The 23,153-nt window shown below is 35.2% G+C and overlaps 1 protein-coding gene across 4 annotated transcripts in view; it reads right to left on the reverse strand.

The window, feature by feature from the left end:
* DNAlig3 (DNA ligase 3) overlaps window positions 1–23,153 on the reverse strand; it is a 590,685-nt gene that overhangs the window by 130,219 nt on the left and 437,313 nt on the right. For all 4 annotated transcript variants that reach the window (XM_069834626.1, XM_069834625.1, XM_069834628.1 and 1 more), the window contains exon 22: window positions 11,309–11,387. In XM_069834626.1, coding sequence (XP_069690727.1) covers window positions 11,309–11,387 — 79 coding nt within the window. The remainder of the gene's footprint in view (window positions 1–11,308; window positions 11,388–23,153) is intronic.

A 23,153-nucleotide genomic window follows, 5' to 3' on the forward strand; every position in this document is an offset into this window, starting at 1 on the left:
CTTGTGAGATGTATTCAGGTTACATTCAGTTTCCAAATGGTCTTTCGTAATATACCGTACTATGTATAATAATAATAATAATAATAATAATAATAATAATAATAATAATGCATTAAAACAAAATGTACTACCAAGGGGACAAGTAAAAACCGTTTCTGAGTCACAGACAATTAACAATTAAATATTATACGAGAATATCTCGCATAGGCTATATTGTTATTTATCCACCTGTAGGCTGGTCTATGTAATTCCAAATTTATAATAACTTTTTATAGTTAGCCTACGCATGTATTGCACATGCACCTGTATCGCAACCATATCAAACCAAAAATCATGTAGGCCTACTACCCAAAATTGTTCTATAGGCCTAACACAGAAATCTAAGAGACGAGACTGACCAAAGGAGGTGGAGCGAAGGAACATTTGAGTGATATGAAACACGAAAGCTTGTTTTTTATTATGATTACTTACTTACTTACTGACTTTTAAGGAACCCGGAGGTTCATTGCCGCCCTCACATAAGCCCGCCATAGGTCCCTATCCTGAGCAAGATTAATCCAGTCTATAACATCGTATCCCACCTCCCTCAAATCCATTTTAATATTATCTTCCCATCTACGTCTCCGCCTCCCCAAAAGTCTTTTTCCCTCCGGCTTCCCAACTAACACTCTATATGCATTTCTGGATCGCCCATACGTGCTACATGCCCTGCCCATCTCAAACGTCTGGATTTAAATGTTAAATGTTATGTTTTATTTAACGACGCTCGCAACTGCAGAGGTTATATCAGCGTCGCCGGATGTGCCGGAATTTTGTCCCGCAGGAGTTCTTTTACATGCCAGTAAATCTACTGACATGAGCCTGTCGCATTTAAGCACACTTAAATGCCATAGACCTGGCCCGGGATCGAACCCGCGACCTTGGGCATAGAAGGCCAGCGCTATACCAGCTCGCCAACCAGGTCGACTCTGGATTTAATGTTCCTATTTATGTCAGGTGAAGAATACAATGCGTGCAGTTCTGTGTTGTGTAACTTTCTCCATTCTCCTGTAACTTCATCCCTTTTAGCCCCAAATACTTTCCTAAGCACCTTATTCTCAAACACCCTTAACCTATGTTCCTCTCTCAAAGTAAGACTCCAAATTTCACAACCATAAAGAACAACCGGTAATATAACTATTTTATAAATTCTAACTTTCATATTTTTTGACAGCAGACTGGATGAAAAAAGCTTCTCAACCGAATAATAACAGGCATTTCCCATATTTATTCTGTGTTTAATTTCCTCCCGAGTATCATTTATATTTGTTACTGTTGCTCCCAGGTATTTTAATTTTTCCACCTCTTCAAAGGATAAATTTCCAATTTTTATATTTCCATTTCGTACAATATTCTTGTCACGAGACATAATCATATACTTTGTCTTTTCGGGATTTACTTCCAAACCTATCTCTTTACTTGCTTCAAGTAAAATTCCCGTGTTTTCTCTAATCGTTTGCGAATTTTCTCCTAAAATAGACAAGCAGCTGATGTAACCCGTTCAATTCCAAACCGTCACCGTTATCCTGGACAATTCTAATGGCATACTCTAGAGCAAAGTTAAAAGGTAAAGGTGATAGTGCATCTCCTTGCTTCAGCCCACAGTGAATTGGAAACGCATGTGACAGAAAATGACCTATATGGACTCTGCTGTACGTTTCACTGATACACATTTTAATTAATCGAACTAGTTTCTTGGGAATACCAAATTCAATAAGAATATCATATAAAACTTCTCTCTTAACCGAGTCATATGCCTTTTTGAAATCTATGAGTAACTGATGCACTGTACCCTGATACTCCCATTTTTTTCTCCATTACCTGTCGAATACAAAATATTTGATCAATAGTTGATCTATTACGCCTAAAACCACACTGATGATCCCCAATAATTTCATCTACATATGGAGTTAATTTTCTCAAAAGAATATTGGGCAAAATTTTGTACGTCGTTAACAAAAGTGATATTCCTCGAAAGTTACTACAGTTATGGCCGGTTTCACCAACCTTCGTTATCATTATAACGTCTCGTTAAATAATTTAATGACACGTTAGTCAGTTTTTGTGTTTCACCAAGTATCATTATTGCTAACGCATCTTTAAATTCATCGTTAATTTATTAGGACCTATTCGTCGCGTTAAAACAGTAACGATGCGTTAAGAAGTCAACAACATGGCGGACGTAATTATTCGATGATGAAGTTCTTTATTTAGAACTTCAACATAACGACGAACTTATATGTTGTAATAACACTCGGAATAATCATTTTGAAGATTTAAGTGATAAAGAATTCCACGAAAGCTACACATTAAGGAAATAAGTAGTAAGAATGATTCTAGAAAAACTGAATACCGGTATACTGTATAGGTTAGAATACGACAGATAGAAATCACCCACTTAACGCCTCTTCAACAGATTCTTCTCGTTTTAAAATAACGTTGCGGGAAGTTTTGAAATAGTAATTGATGATACGAACGGGGTGTCAAAAGCTGTATTGTCTAGATATGTGAATAAATTATCAGACGTACTATCAACATTACAATAGTCATTATTTCTATAGGCCTAATAAGCTTATAGCTAAATTTTATGTTGTCATAGACAACATAGATTGTGTACATGTTCCAATCGTATATCCTGGCAGTAATATAGCCAAAAGATTCTGCAATAGAAGATCCTATTTTACCTTCAATATTCGAACAATTTCATAGGCCTATGTAACGCTCCGCATAGAAAAATTGTGGCTAAACTAGCGCTGAGGCAGTTTCCTTCGTACTCTGCTTATACATCTTGCACATACGAATCTGTGACAGGTTACGTTTGATTAATTTAGGTTTTTGTTATGCCTTGCATATACGATCAACTGCATTACCACAAAAAAATCCCTTATAAGTTCAACGATTTTCACTTCTACCTCAGAACTACCTCAGCGCTAGTTTATTGAAATTGTAATAGGTTAGAATACGACAGATAGGAATCACCCACTTAACGCCTCTCCAACAGATTCTTCTCGGTTTAAGATAAAGTTACAGTCTACACGGATAGCACAACATTCCAAAGGAGGATGCCTTTTAAATGAAAAGGGTGCAAAGAGATTTTCTTTTAGGAAACAATGGATATCCCTTAAAATCCAATTTAATGACACCTCTCCTGAATCCTGCCACACAAGCATGGCAAAATTGTTACAGAGTACTAATAAATCTGCATGAAATACAGTGGAAAAGTAGTATGCAATTTATGAAAGAGGCGATTTCCCGTCCTAAATTTAGGCCTAATGTAACTGCTTAGAATGCTTTGTATAGAATTAATTGTGGCATAAATTTTTAAGCTGTTGACCTTGTAGTCCGCTAAATTATCTCAGATTTCCTTTAGAAGCTACAATTTAACTGCTCTACATTCCTATTATTTACATTTGGAAGCAGCTGTCTTTTTTTTTTAATTGCGGTATGACAACATACTGTATTTAGAAAGATGTTCTTAAAATTACTGCCTCTTACCCGTTTGCCTATGATGGTTTCCTCATGGCAAAAAGTCAGCCATGATCATATGTAACCAATGAAATTCGCGATTTCGAAGCCATGGTCGTATGAAAAACAAAACATGCAAGATACAAGTACAAAATCCCCTCGTTAGTAAACGCCTATTAATTTTAAAGATACGAGGCTTGGTGAAACAGTCAACTTTTAAAGATTCCGTTAAAATTAAACGATCCATTTGCTGACAAGTCGTTTGTGCTGATTTAAAGAAGCTTGGTGAAACCGGCCATTAGTCTTGTTCCCCTTCTTAAAGATAGGTACGATTATGGACTCCTTCCATTGTTCTGATACAATTTTCTTTTCCCAAATAGCAAGTAGAAGCTTATAAATTTCGTTAGCTAATGTGCTTCCACCCTCTTGTATTAATTCTGCTGGAATTTGATCGATACCTGGAGAGTTATAATTTTTCAGATTTTCTATCGCAATTTCGACTTCAGAAAGTGTGGGTTCGGGTATAAATGGCTCAGCAGTTTGTATTTCAATTTCGTCCTGATTATTTCTATTTGGCCTATGTATATTTAGTAGTTGCCCAAAATAGTTTTTCCATCTGTTCAGGATTGAATGAGAGTCTGCAAGCAAGTCACCATTCTCATCCTTGATCACGTTTACCCTTCCCTGATATCCATTCTTGAATTCCTTTATGCCGTTATATAAATCTATAATGTTTTTATTTTTACTATTTGTTTCTACCTCAATCAGTTTTTCCTTCAAGTAATCTCTCTTTTTATTCCTAAGTGTACGATTTGCTTCCCGTCTTTTATTGAAATAATTATCTCTATTCGCCTCAACTGGATCCTGTAAGAATTTCAATTTTGCCTGTTTCCTTCTTTCTACTACCATGCAACAATCTTCATCAAACCACGGTTTCTTTTCATTATGTTTATGCTAGTGAATAGGTGTAAGTTGCGGAACTTAATTTCGGCATGGTACGCAATAAGCCTATATTATATCTGTGATGAACGAAGGCCATATTTATATTATACATCAGTTTCAAATAATTGTGGTGAAAAATAAAATACACTAATCGAAACTATAACCTGTAGACAGTTATTCGTAAATTTTGAACTTATTTTTTTCTGTCTACTAATTGCGACGCGAGAATACGTCCGGTACTCACGAAATCAACATCTCTGAGATAATACTAGACTTCAGTCAGCGACGCCCGGGCTTTTAGTCTAATCACACTCCAGTTGAATATATACATTTGTACACAACATCAATAGCTTCATCATCGAGACAGACTATTAAAATCATAGAGATATACTGTTGGTACGGTTGTATTCTCATATTCGGACAATTTATGTTTTCTGCCCAAGTTGTTTAATTGCTGAACAGAAATGTATATGGTCATCAAAAATTTGGTTGTCGACTTTTCCAGCAAACCTGAGTTAGAATTTCCGGCAATACATAAAACCAGAAGGACAAAGACAATGCTGGAAATATGACTAGTTTCCCTTTTTGTAATTAATTACCATGTAACTACAGGGTGTAAGGGGTGTAAGTGCCATTATTTTAACTGATGATTGTTAATGTCATAAGGAAGAAAAAATGTCCTCACAATTTTTTTTTCTAATAGCAATATTTAACTGATTATTAAAGTTTACAATATTAGGCGTTTGACAATGTTGCTAGATGAGGAGGAGGGAGTTTACAAGTACACAGTTCAGCTCAAGCGGATACAGACATATCGGTACAAAACAGATGTTCTGTTCTAATGCAGGGGCGGACCGTTGTTTACATAAAACGAATAGCAAATACAAACTTTCAATCTCATTAATAGAACTTTATGGTAAATCTCCATTTTATTTAATAATATTGGCAATATTGGTCCATTTTTTATTGTACGTCTAAAAAATAAACAATAATGTTTTACAGCATAAAACAACACGAACTTTTTTTTTAAATGCAAAAGCAGAAAGTCTTTGTCCTCATGGGATTCTGTAGGCTTATTTTATTTTAACTTTTGAGTAAGTTCTTATTTGTTCCATATCTCAAAGCTGCTGGATCTATGGAATACACCGTGTCCGTGTCAAGAAATGATTGTTCACCATTTATTAACAGAAATATATTTTATTATTAACTTATATGTTTAGCACAGGATGCAGAAACTCTCCACGATTTTATTTTTATAACAACAATGATAGAAATCTATACAATAAAGCAAGAAAACTGAAAAAAAAAAAAAAAACAAATAATATACTATTTATCATTGTGATTTATGTCACGAATTGCTAACAGTCAATATTAATCATTCTAACTGAAGTGTAAAATGTGGACACCACAGCAAAAAGTGAAGTGTGTGCTTCGGCTTGCTGAATTTAAATCTGTTACCAGAGTTCGACGCCGATTTCGTCTAATATTCAACGTGGATCCATCTATTTCGAAATCAATTTTGCAGTTGAATAGAAGTCTTAAAGAAACAGGATCCTTGATTCCACAAAGAGGCAAACATCTCAAGAAAAAAATAACCGAAGAAACGGCCGATCGTACATGAACTGCATTCAATCGGAGTCCAAGAAAGTCCATTAGGCAGGCTAATCAGATTCCCAAATCAACTGTTCATGACGTTCTTCATAAACGACTCAAATTACGTGCATACAAGCTCCAGCTTCTTCACCGCGTTCAGCCGAACGATAGAAGATTGATACAAAATTCTGCGACTGAAATTCTGCAACGCATTGACGAAAATCCTTCATATCTTGAGGAAGTAGCATTCAGTGATGAAGCTACATTCCATCTATGCGGTAAAGTTAACCGCCATAACTGCCGCATATGGGGGTCCGAGAACCCTCGTGCTGTAGTGGAACACCAAAGAGACACGGAAAAAAACAATGTCTGGAGTTAATGCACAATGCAATTATTGGTCCATTCTTCTTCTTGGAGAAAACCCTGATTGGACACAGTCGCCTTGATGTGCTAGAAAATTTCGCTGTGCCCCAAATCTCCCTTGGATCAACATTTCAACAAGATGGTACTCCACCACATTATCACCAGTTTCCTTCATAGAAATTTACCTCGACGTTGGATTGGAAGAGGTGGACCAAAGCATAGCAACCAAGGTCTACGTTGGATTTCTTCTGCTGGGATTTCATCAAGGACCTTGTATATCAACAACATCCAATCCAAAATTTGTTACAATTTAGACAACGCATCAGGTTAGAATTGACCGCATAACGCCTCAAATGTTGCAAAATACTTGGAGGGAATTGGGATGTCGTTTGGACATTTGCAGAGCAACAAGAGGTGCTCACTTGATATATACTGAACTGGATGTAAAATTTGCGAGAGTTTTATAGAACATTAAAACAAATTTTCAGTTAATTACTCTTATAGTTAAGTCAGGTTTTTCTTTTATTTCTTGATACCTCTAGTCCGGACACGGTGTACAATTAATGTTATGTTAAAACATACAATAGTTTAAATGTTGGCGTAGCCTTCCGCGACTGCTGTTCATAGGTTGTACGTTTCCGGTCTACTGCCGCGTTGTCTCAGTTGATAGAGCTAACGTTTCGACCATCCTGCTATAGTTTTGAGGACGACCAGAGGAGGATGGTCGAAATGTTAGCTCCAGCAACTGAGGCAATGCGGCACAAGCCCGGAGATCCACAAGCCATATCATAGTTTAGCCGTAATTAGTGCTGATTACAAAATAATTTTAAGTCACTCGCTTCTGGCTATTATAATTACTAAGAAACTACACGTTCAAATAACCGGACAAGACTGATATGGGCCTCGAACTACATAAATTCGCTAAATTTGTTGATTTTCGTCTAAATATCTTATCACATATTTTTTTTTTTCACTCTGATAAATAATTACTGAATGTACTATGTTCTTGATTATACTGAAACTATAAATTTTGATAATACATAACAGAATCAAACCAAAATTTGTGTAAAATCTTCGATCAGTATGGCAAATGAAGTATAATTACCCACCCAAATAAATGTAACTAGCTTAAAGTAACATTAAATTAATACTTGTATATTTGATTAAATTGAATTACATGGTAAATAAAACAGAAATGAAGTAGTCGTTCGTTGAGTTTTATCTAAAGTTTCCATAGCTGCTATAAGTTCCTTAATCCCTTATGTGTCTAAGGCAAATGGAAAGGCAAGTGTTGTAGAAAATCAGTTTGAAACCAGCATAATTTCAACTAACGTTGGAAGGCTTACATCATTATGAAGCAGTTTCCTGTAGGTAAATTGTGTATCTAAGCCCCACTGGACTGTTATCGCTAATGCAATAACAACACTAATGTCCATTTCCTGCCACTGCTGCAGATATTTGATTATGCCACAAAGCATTTCACATTCAGGATGCCCAAGCAAAGACTTGGCCCGGAGAGCATGCTAGTGAACTCCAACACAAACAATAGAACAGGAAAATTAGAGAAGCATCAATCCCAACTAAGATCAGATTTGAACTGTCAATAACAACACAAACGAACAACCCTAATTCACTATTGAGAACAGAGTACAAAAATGAAATTATAATAGACCATTAGTGCCTATTCATATTTTCGAAATGTTACCAAGCAAATATGAGGTTTTTAGACTTTCACGGCAATTGTGCTCAAAAGAAAAATTTTGAGTTTCCAAAAGTGTATTGTGATTTAATTTCTCAAAAGTTTCGGAACTACGGAGGTTCCATTATTAGACATACTGCACTGAGCATATAACTGGAACCAGGAAAATTCTGGTGACCCAAATTTTGTTTCTGGGTCTGTACAAGAAGAAAACGGGTCGCATACTCTCTTCGATATGTTATGCCTATACCAATTATTTAGATTAACTAAGCTCAACGTATAAAATATAGTAGGCGACTCTCCAGGCTTTGAGCGATACTGTTCCACTCACAGAGTCTGGAAAATAGTCCTGAAAGATTTTTAGATATTAAGACTCAACACGACGTTGGAAACTCAAAATTCTCCTTCTGCTGCTAAGCAAATCTGAACAAATTCCGAGACTCAGGTGAGGAAAGCAATAAAGTTTAAGTAATTTTTGTAATAAAACGGTACAATCAGTTGAAATTAAATTAAGGAAGAAGCAGTTAAGTCAGTAAGCTAACATAGTTTTAACAAATTCCAAGACTCAAGTGAAGAAAGTAATAAAAGTTGAAACAATTTTAGTAATAAGAGGTTGTAATCAGGTGTAATTCAAATAAGGATGAAGCAGTTACACCTGGTGAGTAAAATATGACATCTTTATGTTAGATATTTTTAAGAGAAGATTTTTATGTATTGCAAAAACACTTTGGGTAAGTAGTAAATTTAATAATAATAATAATAATAATAATAATAATAATAATAATAACAATAATAATAATAAATTTGACACGTCACTAAAAATACGAAGTTCATAAGATTGAAATCGGCAGATCTTTCAAGCCAACAGGCTGAACATTCTATTTTACAATAAATAAAAAAATTAAAAAAAAAAATAAGAACAAAAAAAAAAGATGTCAAATTCAAGTGGATGTATATGTACCTCCAAACCATAATATTCAGTATTAAATCAAAACACAGAGAGAGAGAGAGAGAGAGAGAGAGAGAGATAGAGAGAGAGAAACAGAAAATATGTGGAACTCAGTGAAAGAATTAAACATTTGTGAAAAATAGTCAATAGAGTAAACGTAATATGCCAAATAATTCTATGGTGCGCGGTAAAAAGGGTGTAAGTAAGAAATAGATGGTTTTGAGTTATGATCTCCTTGTGAATACAAAAAATGTAGTTCTTCAGATGATATAGACGGCATATGCCTATCTTCTTCCATAATGATGTAAAGCAGCCGTGGCGAAAATGTGATCGTGCGCCGAGCCACTGTGTAACCTGCAACTTGCATAGCACCTATGGAGGGAGGCGGACACCCGAAGGAGAAGTGAAGCAACTGTCTGACTTATTAACGGATTTTCATTTTCCTTACTTCAAGCACTTAAATATAGTTTTATACAGTATAAGGTTACAAAATAATGTTTAGTACGTGTAACGAAGAAAGAAATGAATAAGAAAACATAGGACACATTATCACAACCTGAAATTAACTGTCTTCAGAATGTCTCTGCGACAGAGTTTCAAAATTAGGAATTATGTCACTTACTGCGAGTCGTAGTTGATCACGAAGGTACTTGTCTGTCAGTCGTGATCTAAATTTGGTTTTTACTATTTTCATTGTTGAAAATAATTTTTCACAAACATAAGTTGTAGCGAACATGGCTTCAACAAAGCAGGCGAAAGAACGAAGCTTTGGATATTTATTTTTTGGCAAAGATTTGAAAAGTTCAACATTTGCCAAGTCCTTACAACTAGCTTTCATTTAACATCACATTGTAAATCTTTGCGTTTAAATTGAAGATTTAACCACATTATTTGTACATCTGCTGAAAAAGGATCGACGTACAGAGATAGGCTAATAATAATATTAATAATAATAATAATAATAATAATAATAATAATAATAATATAATAATAATACTTAACCTTTTAATGCTTCATGAGTGAGATGTAGTATAATGCCGTTTTATGTTATACAACCGTTTTCCTCGTAATACTTGTGAACAAATCATACATTTAATATTCTCATCATATTGGCAGCAAAAAAATGCATCCTCCCATCCTACTTGAAACTTTTGATTTTGTAGATGTACATGGTTTCGAGAGAGACATTCCAACGATACGCCACTCGCAGGTCAGAGACAAATACAAATGGAACGGAGTTTGACTTCACTGAGTGAGAGGGTAGGGATTGGGGGAGGTAGGAAGCAAGAGAAATGCACAGCTATCACTGCGAGCCACAATGTGTTCGCGAGTCACATTTTCGCCACGGCTGATGTAGAGTGTCAGATTTCCAGTCCATTATAATGATATTGATTCTCATTTCAAACTTTGCTTTTGCTCTACTGAAAACTTGCAATTTATGACGTAGGCCTATGCCCTTTTTACCGCGGACCATAAAATTACTTCACTCTCAAGCCCCACTGCACCATTTCAAATGCTACTTTTGGGCACTAAAATTATTAGGTTTAAAGGACTTAGTTTAAATTATTGAAAGATTAATAATGATTTGATATATGTAGCATTATAAGAACATTTCTACATTTGACACTGCATCGTTACCTAAATCTGGAAATAACACAGTGAATATCATTTTGAAAGAATGAGAGCAAACAACAGAATATGATAATAACAACAAATTTAACACATCTGCTAAAACTACTGCGTAAATAAGGTTAGAATCGATAGGTTTCGTCGCAAGATAAGGTATTTCGGTTTTACAATAAATTTTAAGAAAAATTATTTAAATACAAATGAGTGTGCCTTCAATCCGTAATATTCTGTATTAATTCAACACACATACGTACAAACGTACCCCTACACATACATGCACACACATGGAACAAAATATACGTACTGTATGTGGAACTCAACGGAAAAAAATATAACATATGGAAAGTCAACAGAGCACATATAACATGCCCAATTATACTTTCAACCTCAGGCACCACTGCATCATTTCAAATAACTATCACGTTTAAAAAATTGAATAAAATTCTTCAAAGATACATACTATTTCATATAGGTATGCAACATTATAAGAGCATTTTCTACATTTATGATACTGCATCGTTATTCAGTGAAAACTACCATTTTGAAAGAATGAGTGCAGATAAAATATAATAATAATAATAATAATAATAATAATAATAATAATGTGCTGTAACTGTAGGCCTACTTACCTTCAAGGCAGAGTTGTTAATATGTATGACATGGGTGCATTCATCTATCTGCGACCTGGACAGCAGCTCTCCGCCGTATCTGATCGTGAAGTCATGGAAAAACATTCACTTCCGAAACAGTAAAAGAGGAAAAATATGTATTAATAAGAGTTTACTTTCCATGTGCCATTTAAAGAACCAGAAGAGCGAAATAATGGAAGAAGAGAGAACTGTTGAAATGAAGAAAGAAAATATTTCAGAGGCTTATTTCGTCCTTCCATTTGTTGTATGAACTTTATGAACTCATTATGCGGCTCATTTATTTCAGAATATTATGAACTTCTGTCCGCGATGCTGAAGCCCCGACTCAGCTCTGGGAGGTATTCGAAGAAAATTCTCCGTGTCTACTGTATATACAAGCATACTTGTAGGCGGAATATAAGCTCCAAAGACTAGAGCGGCAGCTTTCCACACAGGAGATCTGAGGTTAACATTCTAGTGAGTCTAAGAGAAAATTTTGGCAGACAAAAACGGTACGATACTATAACAATCCCGTTCCCTCTTTTCCATAATTTAGTCAGTTTATAACGTGCAGAGAGCAATGGGATGACGCTGCTGCGAACATTCTACGGAGTAAGCTTTGATGTAGGGAACAGTTTGTAAATCCCTCATTTAACAATACTGTATAAACTGCGCATTTATTTAGCGTCGGAATGAGTGATAGCGAGATGGGTCCGAGTACTCGCTATGGCATTACCTGACGTTCGTCTTGCAGTTGGAGAAACCTTCTCATCTGGAGCTGCGCTCGGGCGAGGGGCGTGGTTGATTACCTGGTTGGGATTCCAGCCCAGTCCAAATGCAGCCACTATGCACGAGTCCCGCTAGCTAACTTCTACACCATGCCAGTGACAGCATGGAACAATGAGGTTCGAAATAGATGCATATACAGTACAACTCCAATTCTGTATAAAATACGCGGTGTTCCATTCAAACCTCCCTGATTTCAATTAATCATTGCTAACAACCAGGGAAAGGATTTATATGTAAATACATATTTACTTATAAAGCTAATATAATTTATATTTTGCATTATCTTTATGTTTCACAATGTGTAGGGTTGAAAAATCCTACTTTTATTTTCCATATTTTTCCATATTTTAGAGTTTAGTACATATTTTCGTTAATTTCCATATATTTTCCATATTTCATATAAAACAGTCCATATTATATTAGGTTTAACAATAAAACAAAACAAAATTCCATTAACTTTTAAAAATACATTTCAACAATAGAGATTTAAACACATGTTCAGTAATCCCTTTAACATCAGAGTTATTTGAAAATTAGCAGTCCTATCAACAATGGGAAAGTAAGTTACAAAACTGTATTAATTTAATTTAAAATTTTTAACAGACTTCAGTTGTGCAGCTCAACAGTTAAATGCCAGTCAGAGTACACATAGGTTCAGTTTTGTAAATCATACTATAAAGACGGTAAATATGCCAAAAGTACGTCATTCAGTCAATTTAAAATCAAAACTAACAAGTTACATTTCAGAATTTAAAGAAGATGGTTTATCAACTGACAATAAAATATTATTTTGTAATTTGTGTCAGTGTGCAGTATCATCTACACAAAAGTTCCTGGTGCAACAACACATTACAACTAGTAAACATCAGGCCAACAAACAACTAAATTCCAAGCAGAGACAATTGTTTTTAACACAACCAACAACATCGAATGTAAGATCTGAGTTTAACATCGACCTGTGCCGTTCTCTCATCTCTGCTGATATTCCTCTCTACAAACTAAAGAATAAGGTCTTCAGGGAATTCCTTGAAAAATATACTCAACATACAATCCCGGATGAGTCAACACTTAGGAAGACGTATGCTCCATCCATCTACGATGAGACAATACAGAAGATAAGAGATGAAATTAAAGATAGTTCAATTTGGGTTTCCATTGATGAGACTCCCGACAAAGAAGGTAGACTTGTTGGTAATGTAGTTATCGGTTTGTTAAGTGAACAATATTCTGAACGAATTCTTTTACATTGTGATGTTCTAGAAAAGTGCAATAACAAAACTATAGTTAAACTGTTCAACGAAGCTATGGGTATCCTGTGGCCAAAGGGTATTATGTACGATAATGTGTTATTCTTTATTAGCGATGCTGCCCCTTATATGGTCAAAGCTGGACAAGCATTATCTGTTGTATATCCTAAATTGACTCATTTTACTTGTGTGGCGCATGCATTTCATCGTGTGGCAGAAGTGGTCAGAGACAATTTCCCTAAAGTAGATTTGTTGATTTCATCAGTGAAAAAAGTATTTCTCAAAGCTCCCAGTAGAGTTAACGTGTTGAAAGAAATGTACCCTGAAATTCCATTGCCACCAAAGCCAATTTTAACTAGATGGGGTACATGGCTAGAAGCAGTTGAATATTATGCCGAACATATAGACTCTATTAACAATGTTCTCCTTGCATTGGACTCTGAAGATGCAGTCTCAATTGATACTGCGAAAACAGTTACCTGTGACATAAGTGTGAAGAATGACTTAGCTCACATTCAGCATACATTTTCATGCATCATAAAAACGCTCAAAAGTCTCCAAAATAGGCACCTTTCACTATCTGAAAGTTTTGAAATTATAAATAGTACTGTGGAACAACTGAATCGTGGTAGAGGTAAAGTTGCAGATGCAGTAAGAGCTAAGGTGGACACTGTACTTTCAAAAAACCCTGGATATGAAGAACTACAAAAGGTTGTTGCTGTGATGAGTGGTGAATCAACAGTGAAGATTAACTTGGACTTATCCCCAGCAGACATTGTGAAATTGAATTATGTACCAGTTACTTCTTGTGACGTCGAACGCTCTTTTAGTCAGTATAAATCTATCCTCAGAGACAATAGAAGAAGATTCACTTTTCAGCACTTGAAAGAAATGTTTGTAACCTATTGTTATGGTAACAGACAATAAAAATTGTGTTTTGTTGAAACTACATTGGAAGATAAGGTACGTCCATTATATTTTTTGTTTAGTTTGATTAAAATGTACCAATATTTAACGTACATAGTCATTTTTTTATAATTTTAAGTCCATATTTAATTCCATATTTTGGTAAAAATCCATATTTAATTCCATATTTTGGTAAAAATAACTACATATATATTTACATATTTCATATATTTTTAGTCCATATAAATCCGTTCCCTGCTAACAACGTATGTGGATTTATGAAATGAGACTGGTACTAAAAGAGAGAGAAACTCAAAGAATTTGCAATAATTTCATTTGTTTGAAGTTGATTGTTTTGTCATTACGTTGCGCAACAATCGCAAAAGCAAAAATGGCGATTTCACAGCAACGCGGGCAAACGGTGGTGTAGTATGCGGAGACATCAGTAATTTCAACGCAACGAAATTACAGACGAGTGTACGGAGGAGTTGCACCTGATGCAGAATCAACTAGGCTCTGGTTCAATGAGTTGCTTACGACCGGCAATGTCCTAAAACAATCTGGTGGAGCTCGGCGTTCCGTGACAGAAGAAAAGGTGGAAGAAATTCGAGCGGGATTTCAGAGAAGCCCGAGTAAATCCATTCACCAGACATCAAGGCGATTCAATGTGCCTCCGACAACTCTGTAATTTCGTTGCGTTGAAATCACGGATTCTGTCTCCGCATACATGCTCGCGTTGCTGTGAAATCGCCATTTGCGAATGTTGTGCAACGTAGTGATAAAACAATCAACTTCAAACAAATGAAATACAAATTCTTGGAGTTTCTCTTTCTTTTAGTACCAGTCTCATTTTATAAATCCGTATAATGATTAATTGAAATCAGGGAAGTTTGAATGGAACACCTTGCACTTCACAGTAAGAGCTCACCTGTTTTGATTTACTAAAATCGCAGCTATGCAGGCGCACTAGGAAAATACCCATAAACACTATAGCCTAGTACCACAAATAAGTACGCAGTGTTATGTAATGTAACATTTGTTTTAATACTAAACACAAATTACATCTCCATTTATAAAATATACAACTTTTTTTACTTTATGAGCTGTAATATTTTAGGACTAAAAGAGTTACCAACAAACTTACAGTTTTTATTCCGTTCTTAAAGAAAAATAAATACAGAGCGTTCTAGCGATAAGTACCGGTTCATTTGTCGGCCGTTAGGCGGCGGCGGTTGAGCAACTGTCGGGCGCCAGCTTCTCCTCTCTCGGTGTTCAATACCTCACGTAACGTTTCAATGACTAGTCAGTTTAAGGCCCAATTGTATAAAACTCCCTGACTAAAGATCAACTTTGATCGAAGATCGAAAAGTGAACCGAGTTCAGACACTTCTTCTATTGTATAAAACTTTTCTGCGATCAATTACCTTGGTTCAAATGCAATCTAAGTTCACGTGAAAAGGATTTGGCAACATCGCATAAGCAGGTGAAATATGTGATGCGCGGACCATGTTGTTCAGTGTTGCCAATCTAGCGACTTTAACTCTTTTTCAATAACAATTTCTTTTAACTTTTGTATTGCTTAAATATGTGTTTAGCGAACTTTTCAGCACCCCATAGTGACAAAATTTAATCTTTCTTTGTTGATTAATGAGAAATCTTGCGACTTTACAACTACTTTTTGGCGACTTTCCGTACACACTGTTGGAGACACTGGTTTATTTGTGCAATGTAAATAATGGCGGACAATAAGAAGAAGATTGACTGTTCTCCAAATTGTTATCATGTTATGGTGTTTGATACTGCTAAACATAATAAAGCTTTATAAAACGACAAATTGAAAATTTATGAATGTACCTATCACATCTACTAATAATTAATGGTTGTTATAAACATAATATAATTATAGGTTATATTACTTGATACTGCTGAACACGATAGAGCCTTATAAAATATAAGACTGTTTGTGTATTAAGGCAAGAAATTGAAAATATATATATATATATATATATATATATATATAAATAAATAAATAAATATATATATATATAAAGTGTAACTACCATATCCATTAATATTAATAACAATGGTTATTCTATTTGCACAGTCTACCATTCGTATATTTCAAACAAAAAAGAAATAACTGAACTTGGATCATCTAACTTAATCGGAGAAATTTCTTCAGTCAAAGTTAACTTTAGTTTGAGACAAATTAATCTCAGATTAGACTTTATACAACACAAAATTCCAAGTTCAGCTAGAACAAGGATCAATTTAACCTCTGATCTAAGATTAAATGGTTTATACAATCGGCCCTAAGACTGGAATACGTAGAGAGGAGTCGTGTTGCAGTCTGAAAACTTATATGAAAAAAAAAATTCCCGCACAATTGAACAACTGAAAGGTAACATTCGTGACGCAATTAGACAAATCAGTGCAGTGGAGCTCATGAATGTGAACGATGTTTTTTTTTTTACGGCGGTGAACTCTGTATAGCGCAAAATGGCCAACACTTCCAGCAGCTATTGTCATGAGGGTGAGTATAAAATTCTGTAAGTAATATAACACATAATAGTTAATGTTAAATACAACATATTATGGTTAGTAAGTATGCACGTAAATTTTAATTCGGTGAAGCGCCGTGAGTTTAAGGGTCAGGTTGTCGACGGTCGCTCAAGCATCGTGTCGCCCAGCGGCCAAAGAATAAACAGGTACTTATCGCTGGAACGCTCTGTAGTATTTTATAAACAACTCTGATAAGAGTCGTGTCTAAAGCATAGTGGCTGGTTGATTTTACATAAGGTTTCTGTATTCAGAAGTCGCCCTTTCGACTTCAAATTAAGTAATTTATTGCAGCTCATGTTTGGAGTTTCAGTGGAAATTTTAGCCCACAGGCAGCGACATTATAAATCGCGTGAGACCACTAATATTGTAATTACTTGCGATACGTTTAAAGTTTTCGCCATTTTTAATTCAACGAATAACTTGCAAGTTTATTGCATGTTTAAAGACGTCCTCTTGACAGGCATCTGTTACCGTGTGTGATGTGCTAGGTGCCAGTGCCTGAACTGAACTGGCATCATCTTGTTTATTAAGCCACGCTATGCTTACAACCAGTCACAGAATTGGAGTCGCATTGTATTTGGATGTCTCTGCTCGTATACAGAGTGTTAGGCCTAAAGAGCATTCAATATTTTTAGAGGTGGTAATATTCATCAAAACAAGAAAAAGTCAAACAAAACACAAACGATACAATAAGCTGACTACTAAAACGAACTATAAATCGTTGTCACACTAAAATTAGTATCTTCCGAATTGTGAGTACTTATTCACCAACCTCATAGGAGCTGTTGAATGTTATTTTCATTTAATAAAAAAACATTCAATAATCTGAGATGTAATAGTATTCATCTAAACAAGTCTACTGATAAATTACTCGAAATTCGGTACGAATTCAAAATTATATGTTGAACAGGATTAGAATATTAAATTCAAAGTTCTGTACATAAATATCAACCTTAGGGCACTTTAAATTAAAATTTCGTAAACATTTAAAATTCCTTTTGAAATTCGCTGATTTCGAATAAATTCGTGTCAATAACAAGAATTTCGGGCATACACAAAATTTCGCGAGTTCAAACTTACAATATTTTGACCTGAAAGTGCTTCGAACATAAAAGCTTGCTTTATCAGCTGAAAAGCAGTATTTTGCGAACTAAGTATTTATAGGTATTCAGCGTTCATGAAATTTGTGACAGGGAGATTGTATTTGGCGAGATGAAGTCGAGGATTAGCCATAGATTACCTGGAATTCACCCTACGGTTGGAGAAAACCTCGAAAAAAAAAAAAAAACCTGGTAATTAGCCAAGCTTCACGCCCGAGCGCAACTCCTAATCAGAAGGCAAATCCACTACCGCCTGAGCTATACCTGTGGGTATGATGGTGATGCTAATAAAACCGAGTGAGTTGGCTCAGGCGGTAGCATTTAATACTCGCATTCGGGAGGTCCTGGTTTCAAATGCCGTGGCCGATCAATCTGACTGCGATTTTTCATAGTTTACCTCAGTCACATATGTAAATGTCAGATTGGGAATTTACATGCCATGATTCATCACCGCCTCAATCACCAATATCATAAATATAAATCAAAATCTAAAATCAGTTACATGAACACAAGCCATCTACAACACAATAGAAACTGAAACTCAACAATAGTAAACACGGCCTACTGCTATAACCACTGACCCCAAATACGCGATATGACCACAGATATTAAAGCGTATATAAATAAATAAATTAATAATAATAATAATAATAATAATAATAATGACAAGCTCAATAATCATCATAAAAATCATAATTCAGACATGCAGTCTTTTGTATTTAGAATAATTCTACAACCAATAACTTACATTCCATTGTGTTCCAATACTTATTTCTTGTCAAGCATAAAATTTTATTGTTTTATTAGTTTCGCAATATAGCTAATAGGCCTAGTCACTGTTCCAACTTACTCCTTGTATTTTTTTCTATTCCATTATTCTGTCAGTTAATTTAAATAGTATGTTACGCATAGCTTTACTTCTTTCTTTATCTAGAAGAGTACCGGTATATCCTGCAATATTTCTCAAAACTTCATTTTCGTGTTTTAATTACTTTTTCTTCTTTGTCAGGGTGCAGAATGCAAGGGCAAAGAAGTACTGGTACCAATATCACCTTGTAGAACTTCAGGAGTTTACATTCTTGTGTTTTAGTAAATCTATGTTCTGTATAAAAAATGTTTTCTTTAATTTTATACAGAGATGGTCTTCATTGTATACGTAAAATTCCCTATCACATATATAACAGATTGGCCATCCCCATTTTAAAATCGGTAACATGTGGAAGAGAACAACCACCAGGATCGCCACCGTCGATTCAGAACGATCGCTAGATGGAAGTACAATTGCTCCATGCAATTCAAATGAGAGTTATGACGTGACTTATGTTGTAGTTAGATGGCAGCACAGGGAAAATGATAAAGGTTGTTACTGTCAAAGCCTATAAAGCTGAGCAATCTGTTTTATATATATATATATATATATATATATATATATATATAATGTGTGTGTGTTCTGGGGTAAAATAATTATAACCGAGGCAATTGAACTTTTTGTTCTACTATAATTTTTCCCGAATGAAGAATTTTTGGTCTAATAATAATAATAATAATAATAATAATAATAATAATAATAATAATAATAATAATAACAATAATAACAACAATAATATCAGTGAGTTATACATAGTCTTTCATAAGTAACGAGTATATTAAAAATCAACTATTTTGGATAATTTTTTGAAATGATGTTCATCCTCAGGAGAAAAAACCCTTCTCGGTGCCGTACAGTCGATTTGGAAACAAACACTCCCTCCCCTCGCCGCCAGAGTAAGCTACTTATCCATGTGTAATGTGCATTTGATGCCAACTTAAAATGAACTGGAGCATGACTTTCTATACGCCAAGGACTTAAAATGACCTGGAGCATGGCCTTCTGTACGCCAAGGATAATGGCACACGGCCATGCCTATATACATTGTTGTGACAGACTGGAATGATAAAATTCCACGCAGCCGCATAACGTTAATGCAGAAGAGAAAAATCGCTGCCTGGTTTGAACTTGGAAACAGAGTCACTCAAATTAAGCGTTTATTCCGTAGACGAAGTGTTTCCAGGCAGGTGGATCGGTCGCACAGGCCCAATCCATTGGCCTCCGCGATCACTTGATTTGATTCTCCTGGACTTTTTTTCTGTGGATTCATTAAGGACAGTGTCTATGCGACTAAGCCTGAATTAGTGGAACGAATTGAACACACGATACAAATGGTTACGTCTGACATGCTCACCAGAGTCCATGAAGAGTTGATACGTCGCTTACATTTGTATATGCAGCAGAACGGAAGACATTTTTAAAATTGTACACCATAATTTGTCAACAACTGAAACTGTTTATACATTTATGTGTTTTAATAAAGATTTAAAACACTAACCATTATTTCGTTTAATAGTTCTGGCGACGGGGGAAGGGGCATATTTGTTTCCAAATCGACTGTACGGCACCGGGAAGGGTTCTTTCTCGTGAGGATGAACATCATTTCAAAAAATAATCCAAAATAGTTTTTCGATAGACTTGTTAATTATGCAAGACCCTGTATTATCTTGTCTATAAATAGGGCATGAATTAACTCGACTAATTTCGTGTGTGTATCTATCTTTACCCCAATGTATCAGATACAAATTAAACATATATTATACCAATAATGAAATGAAATGAAGACCAATGATTGTTCCAACACAAGCAGAAATCTGGATCGAAGTTGCTGTTTCACAGAACACAAAACAGAATGAAGACAATTATCGCTATCAAAGCCTGGGCTTGACAATAATAAGCCACTAATGAACTCGCGATTCTACCGCGATGCATATCAACATGATAAATCCCGTGGGAATGTCACTGACCAACCACAACACCAATAACAATAACAGGCGTAGCAAGCCCCTTCTCAAACGTGCGGCTGTTGAAACTATAATATTCCACGACTCGTACATTTTAAAGTAGACATATAATCTAGGCCTATATGCTGCATAATTAGTAACCCAAAAACCAAATGAAACTCCTGAACTAATGAAACCAACTAAACATTCTGTTTTTAGAACTCAATAATAACTTCACGGAGATATTTTTAAAATTCAGTAATACTCTTATTATACAAATAATGTAATTTTATATTGTTTTCGGAGAGACTACATCGTTATATAAGCACAATGGGATAAAACAAATAATGTAGGCCCAGCAAGTAAGACACTAGGGTCTGATATTTCATTTTACTATGACTAATAGGCATAGACTATATGGGGCGCGCGGTAGCGTTAAGGTTAAGACGTAACGCTGCAAGCCGAAAGGTCGCGGGTTCGATTCCCGATGGGGTAATGGATTTTTCCACTGATCTAATGGTCCTTGGGTCTACGTGGCCTCTAACAGAAGTACCAGGAGCATTTTGTGGGGGGGGGGGGGGTAAAAGCGGCGGGCACGTAGGACTGGCATCTCTACTGCCATTAAATGCCTATTGTCTATAATTTAGGTGGGAGCCTTAATCTCTCCCCATCCTCTGGGCCGAATTGGCCTGTCATGGAGTTGACTTTACATTTTCCTTTAATAGGCCTATATAGGAAATAATACAGTTCTGGAATATCTCTGAAACAACAAAGAACATATTAAACAAAAAATGTGACAAAAGAAGCATGATTATTAAAATTTTGTAAAACAAATATCAGTTCCAGTATTACAATATAATTCCGACGACGAAAAAAGTAAGTAAAATAACTGTAGCAGATAAGGAATTTATACTATCAATTAGCTAATAAATTTAGTCCGTTATTTAATTACGCTGTATCAGCTACTAGGCACTTTAGCATCGGTGGAATTGGTGATAACGAGAGACTTTCATTTTACAGCTTGGGAAAACCTTCGAAAAAAACCCAGCCACGTAATCAGTACACGCAGGAATCGAACTCATGCCCAAGCACAGCTACAGATCAATACACAAACGTACCTATCGCCTGAACAATAGTTTTATTCTCAATTAAGGGCTCTCGAAAGGAAGACAATTCCAAATTAAGGAATCGAGTAAGTTCGTGAAATACTTGAAATAGAATCTAATAATATAAAGGTCAAAGTATGTATGTATGTATGTATGTATGTATGTATGTATGTGTGTATGTATGTATGTATGTATGTATGTGTGTGTGTGTGTGTGTGTATGTTCTTTATAAAAGTGTACATGCTTTTGATCAATATTCGACAAATTTTACACACTTAGCCTTCACAACCAGAGAATAAAGATAGGCTACATTAAAATAAGTAATGAATGACAAACAATCCCACCCTTGATTTCATCCCATTAACACTTAAAAGCAGTAATATTTGGTTCTGGGATGATTATGTTTTTGATTCTTTGATATGAAGAAAAGGAAATAGTGGTAGTGAATAGTTTCGACCAGTGACAATTTATAGCGTCAGTGAAATGTGTTCTGGAATGTCAGTGAAATGTATCATAAGAGTAAAGTAAGTAGTAAAAGAGTATCAGTACCAATGTGAAATTTATATAGGATCTATATATATATATATATAATATGTACTTTAGGTTGTAATGGAAAATTAGGTTCACTTATTAATTAGGTTATTTGAACTATTATTATTATTATTATTATTATTATTATTATTATTATTATTATTATTTGCAATTATTATGTATTGTAGTATTAACTGTAATTACTGTGTGTAATTAAGTTACCACTGTCACCGAGTGTTTGCCTACTTGCAGTGTAAATAAATACATACATACGCAATTTTAATTCATAATGATACTTCATGGAGTGACTGGTATAACTCTTACGGAGAGGAGGAATATGCGAAGTTCTCTACTGGAAGTACAATTTCATATTCTGCTTTTTACGCATTATTCGACTATGAGATCAAGTTGTATGTTTGCCTCCCGATTTCAACCCCTAAGCGACAGTATAGGGGACAAGAGGTGGAAAATCCTCCTATATCCATTTCATTCATAGTATTCTGACCAAGGGCAGGTCCTTCATTGCCAACCCAGCATTCTCCAGTCTTTCCTATTTTCTGCCTTCCTCTTAGTCTTCTCATATGATCCATATATCTTAATGTCGTCTATCATCTGATATCTTCTTCTGCCCCGAACTCTTCTCCCGTTCACCATTCCTTCCAGTGCATCCTTCAGAAGGCAATTTTTTCTCAACCAGTGACCCAACCAATTCCTTTTTCTTTTCCTGATCAGTTTCAGCATCATTATTTCTTCACCAACTCTTTCCAACAAAGCTTCGTTTCTTATTCCGTCT

Source organism: Periplaneta americana, chromosome 9 (assembly GCF_040183065.1).
Source record: "Periplaneta americana isolate PAMFEO1 chromosome 9, P.americana_PAMFEO1_priV1, whole genome shotgun sequence".
Lineage (NCBI taxonomy): Eukaryota > Metazoa > Arthropoda > Insecta > Blattodea > Blattidae > Periplaneta > Periplaneta americana.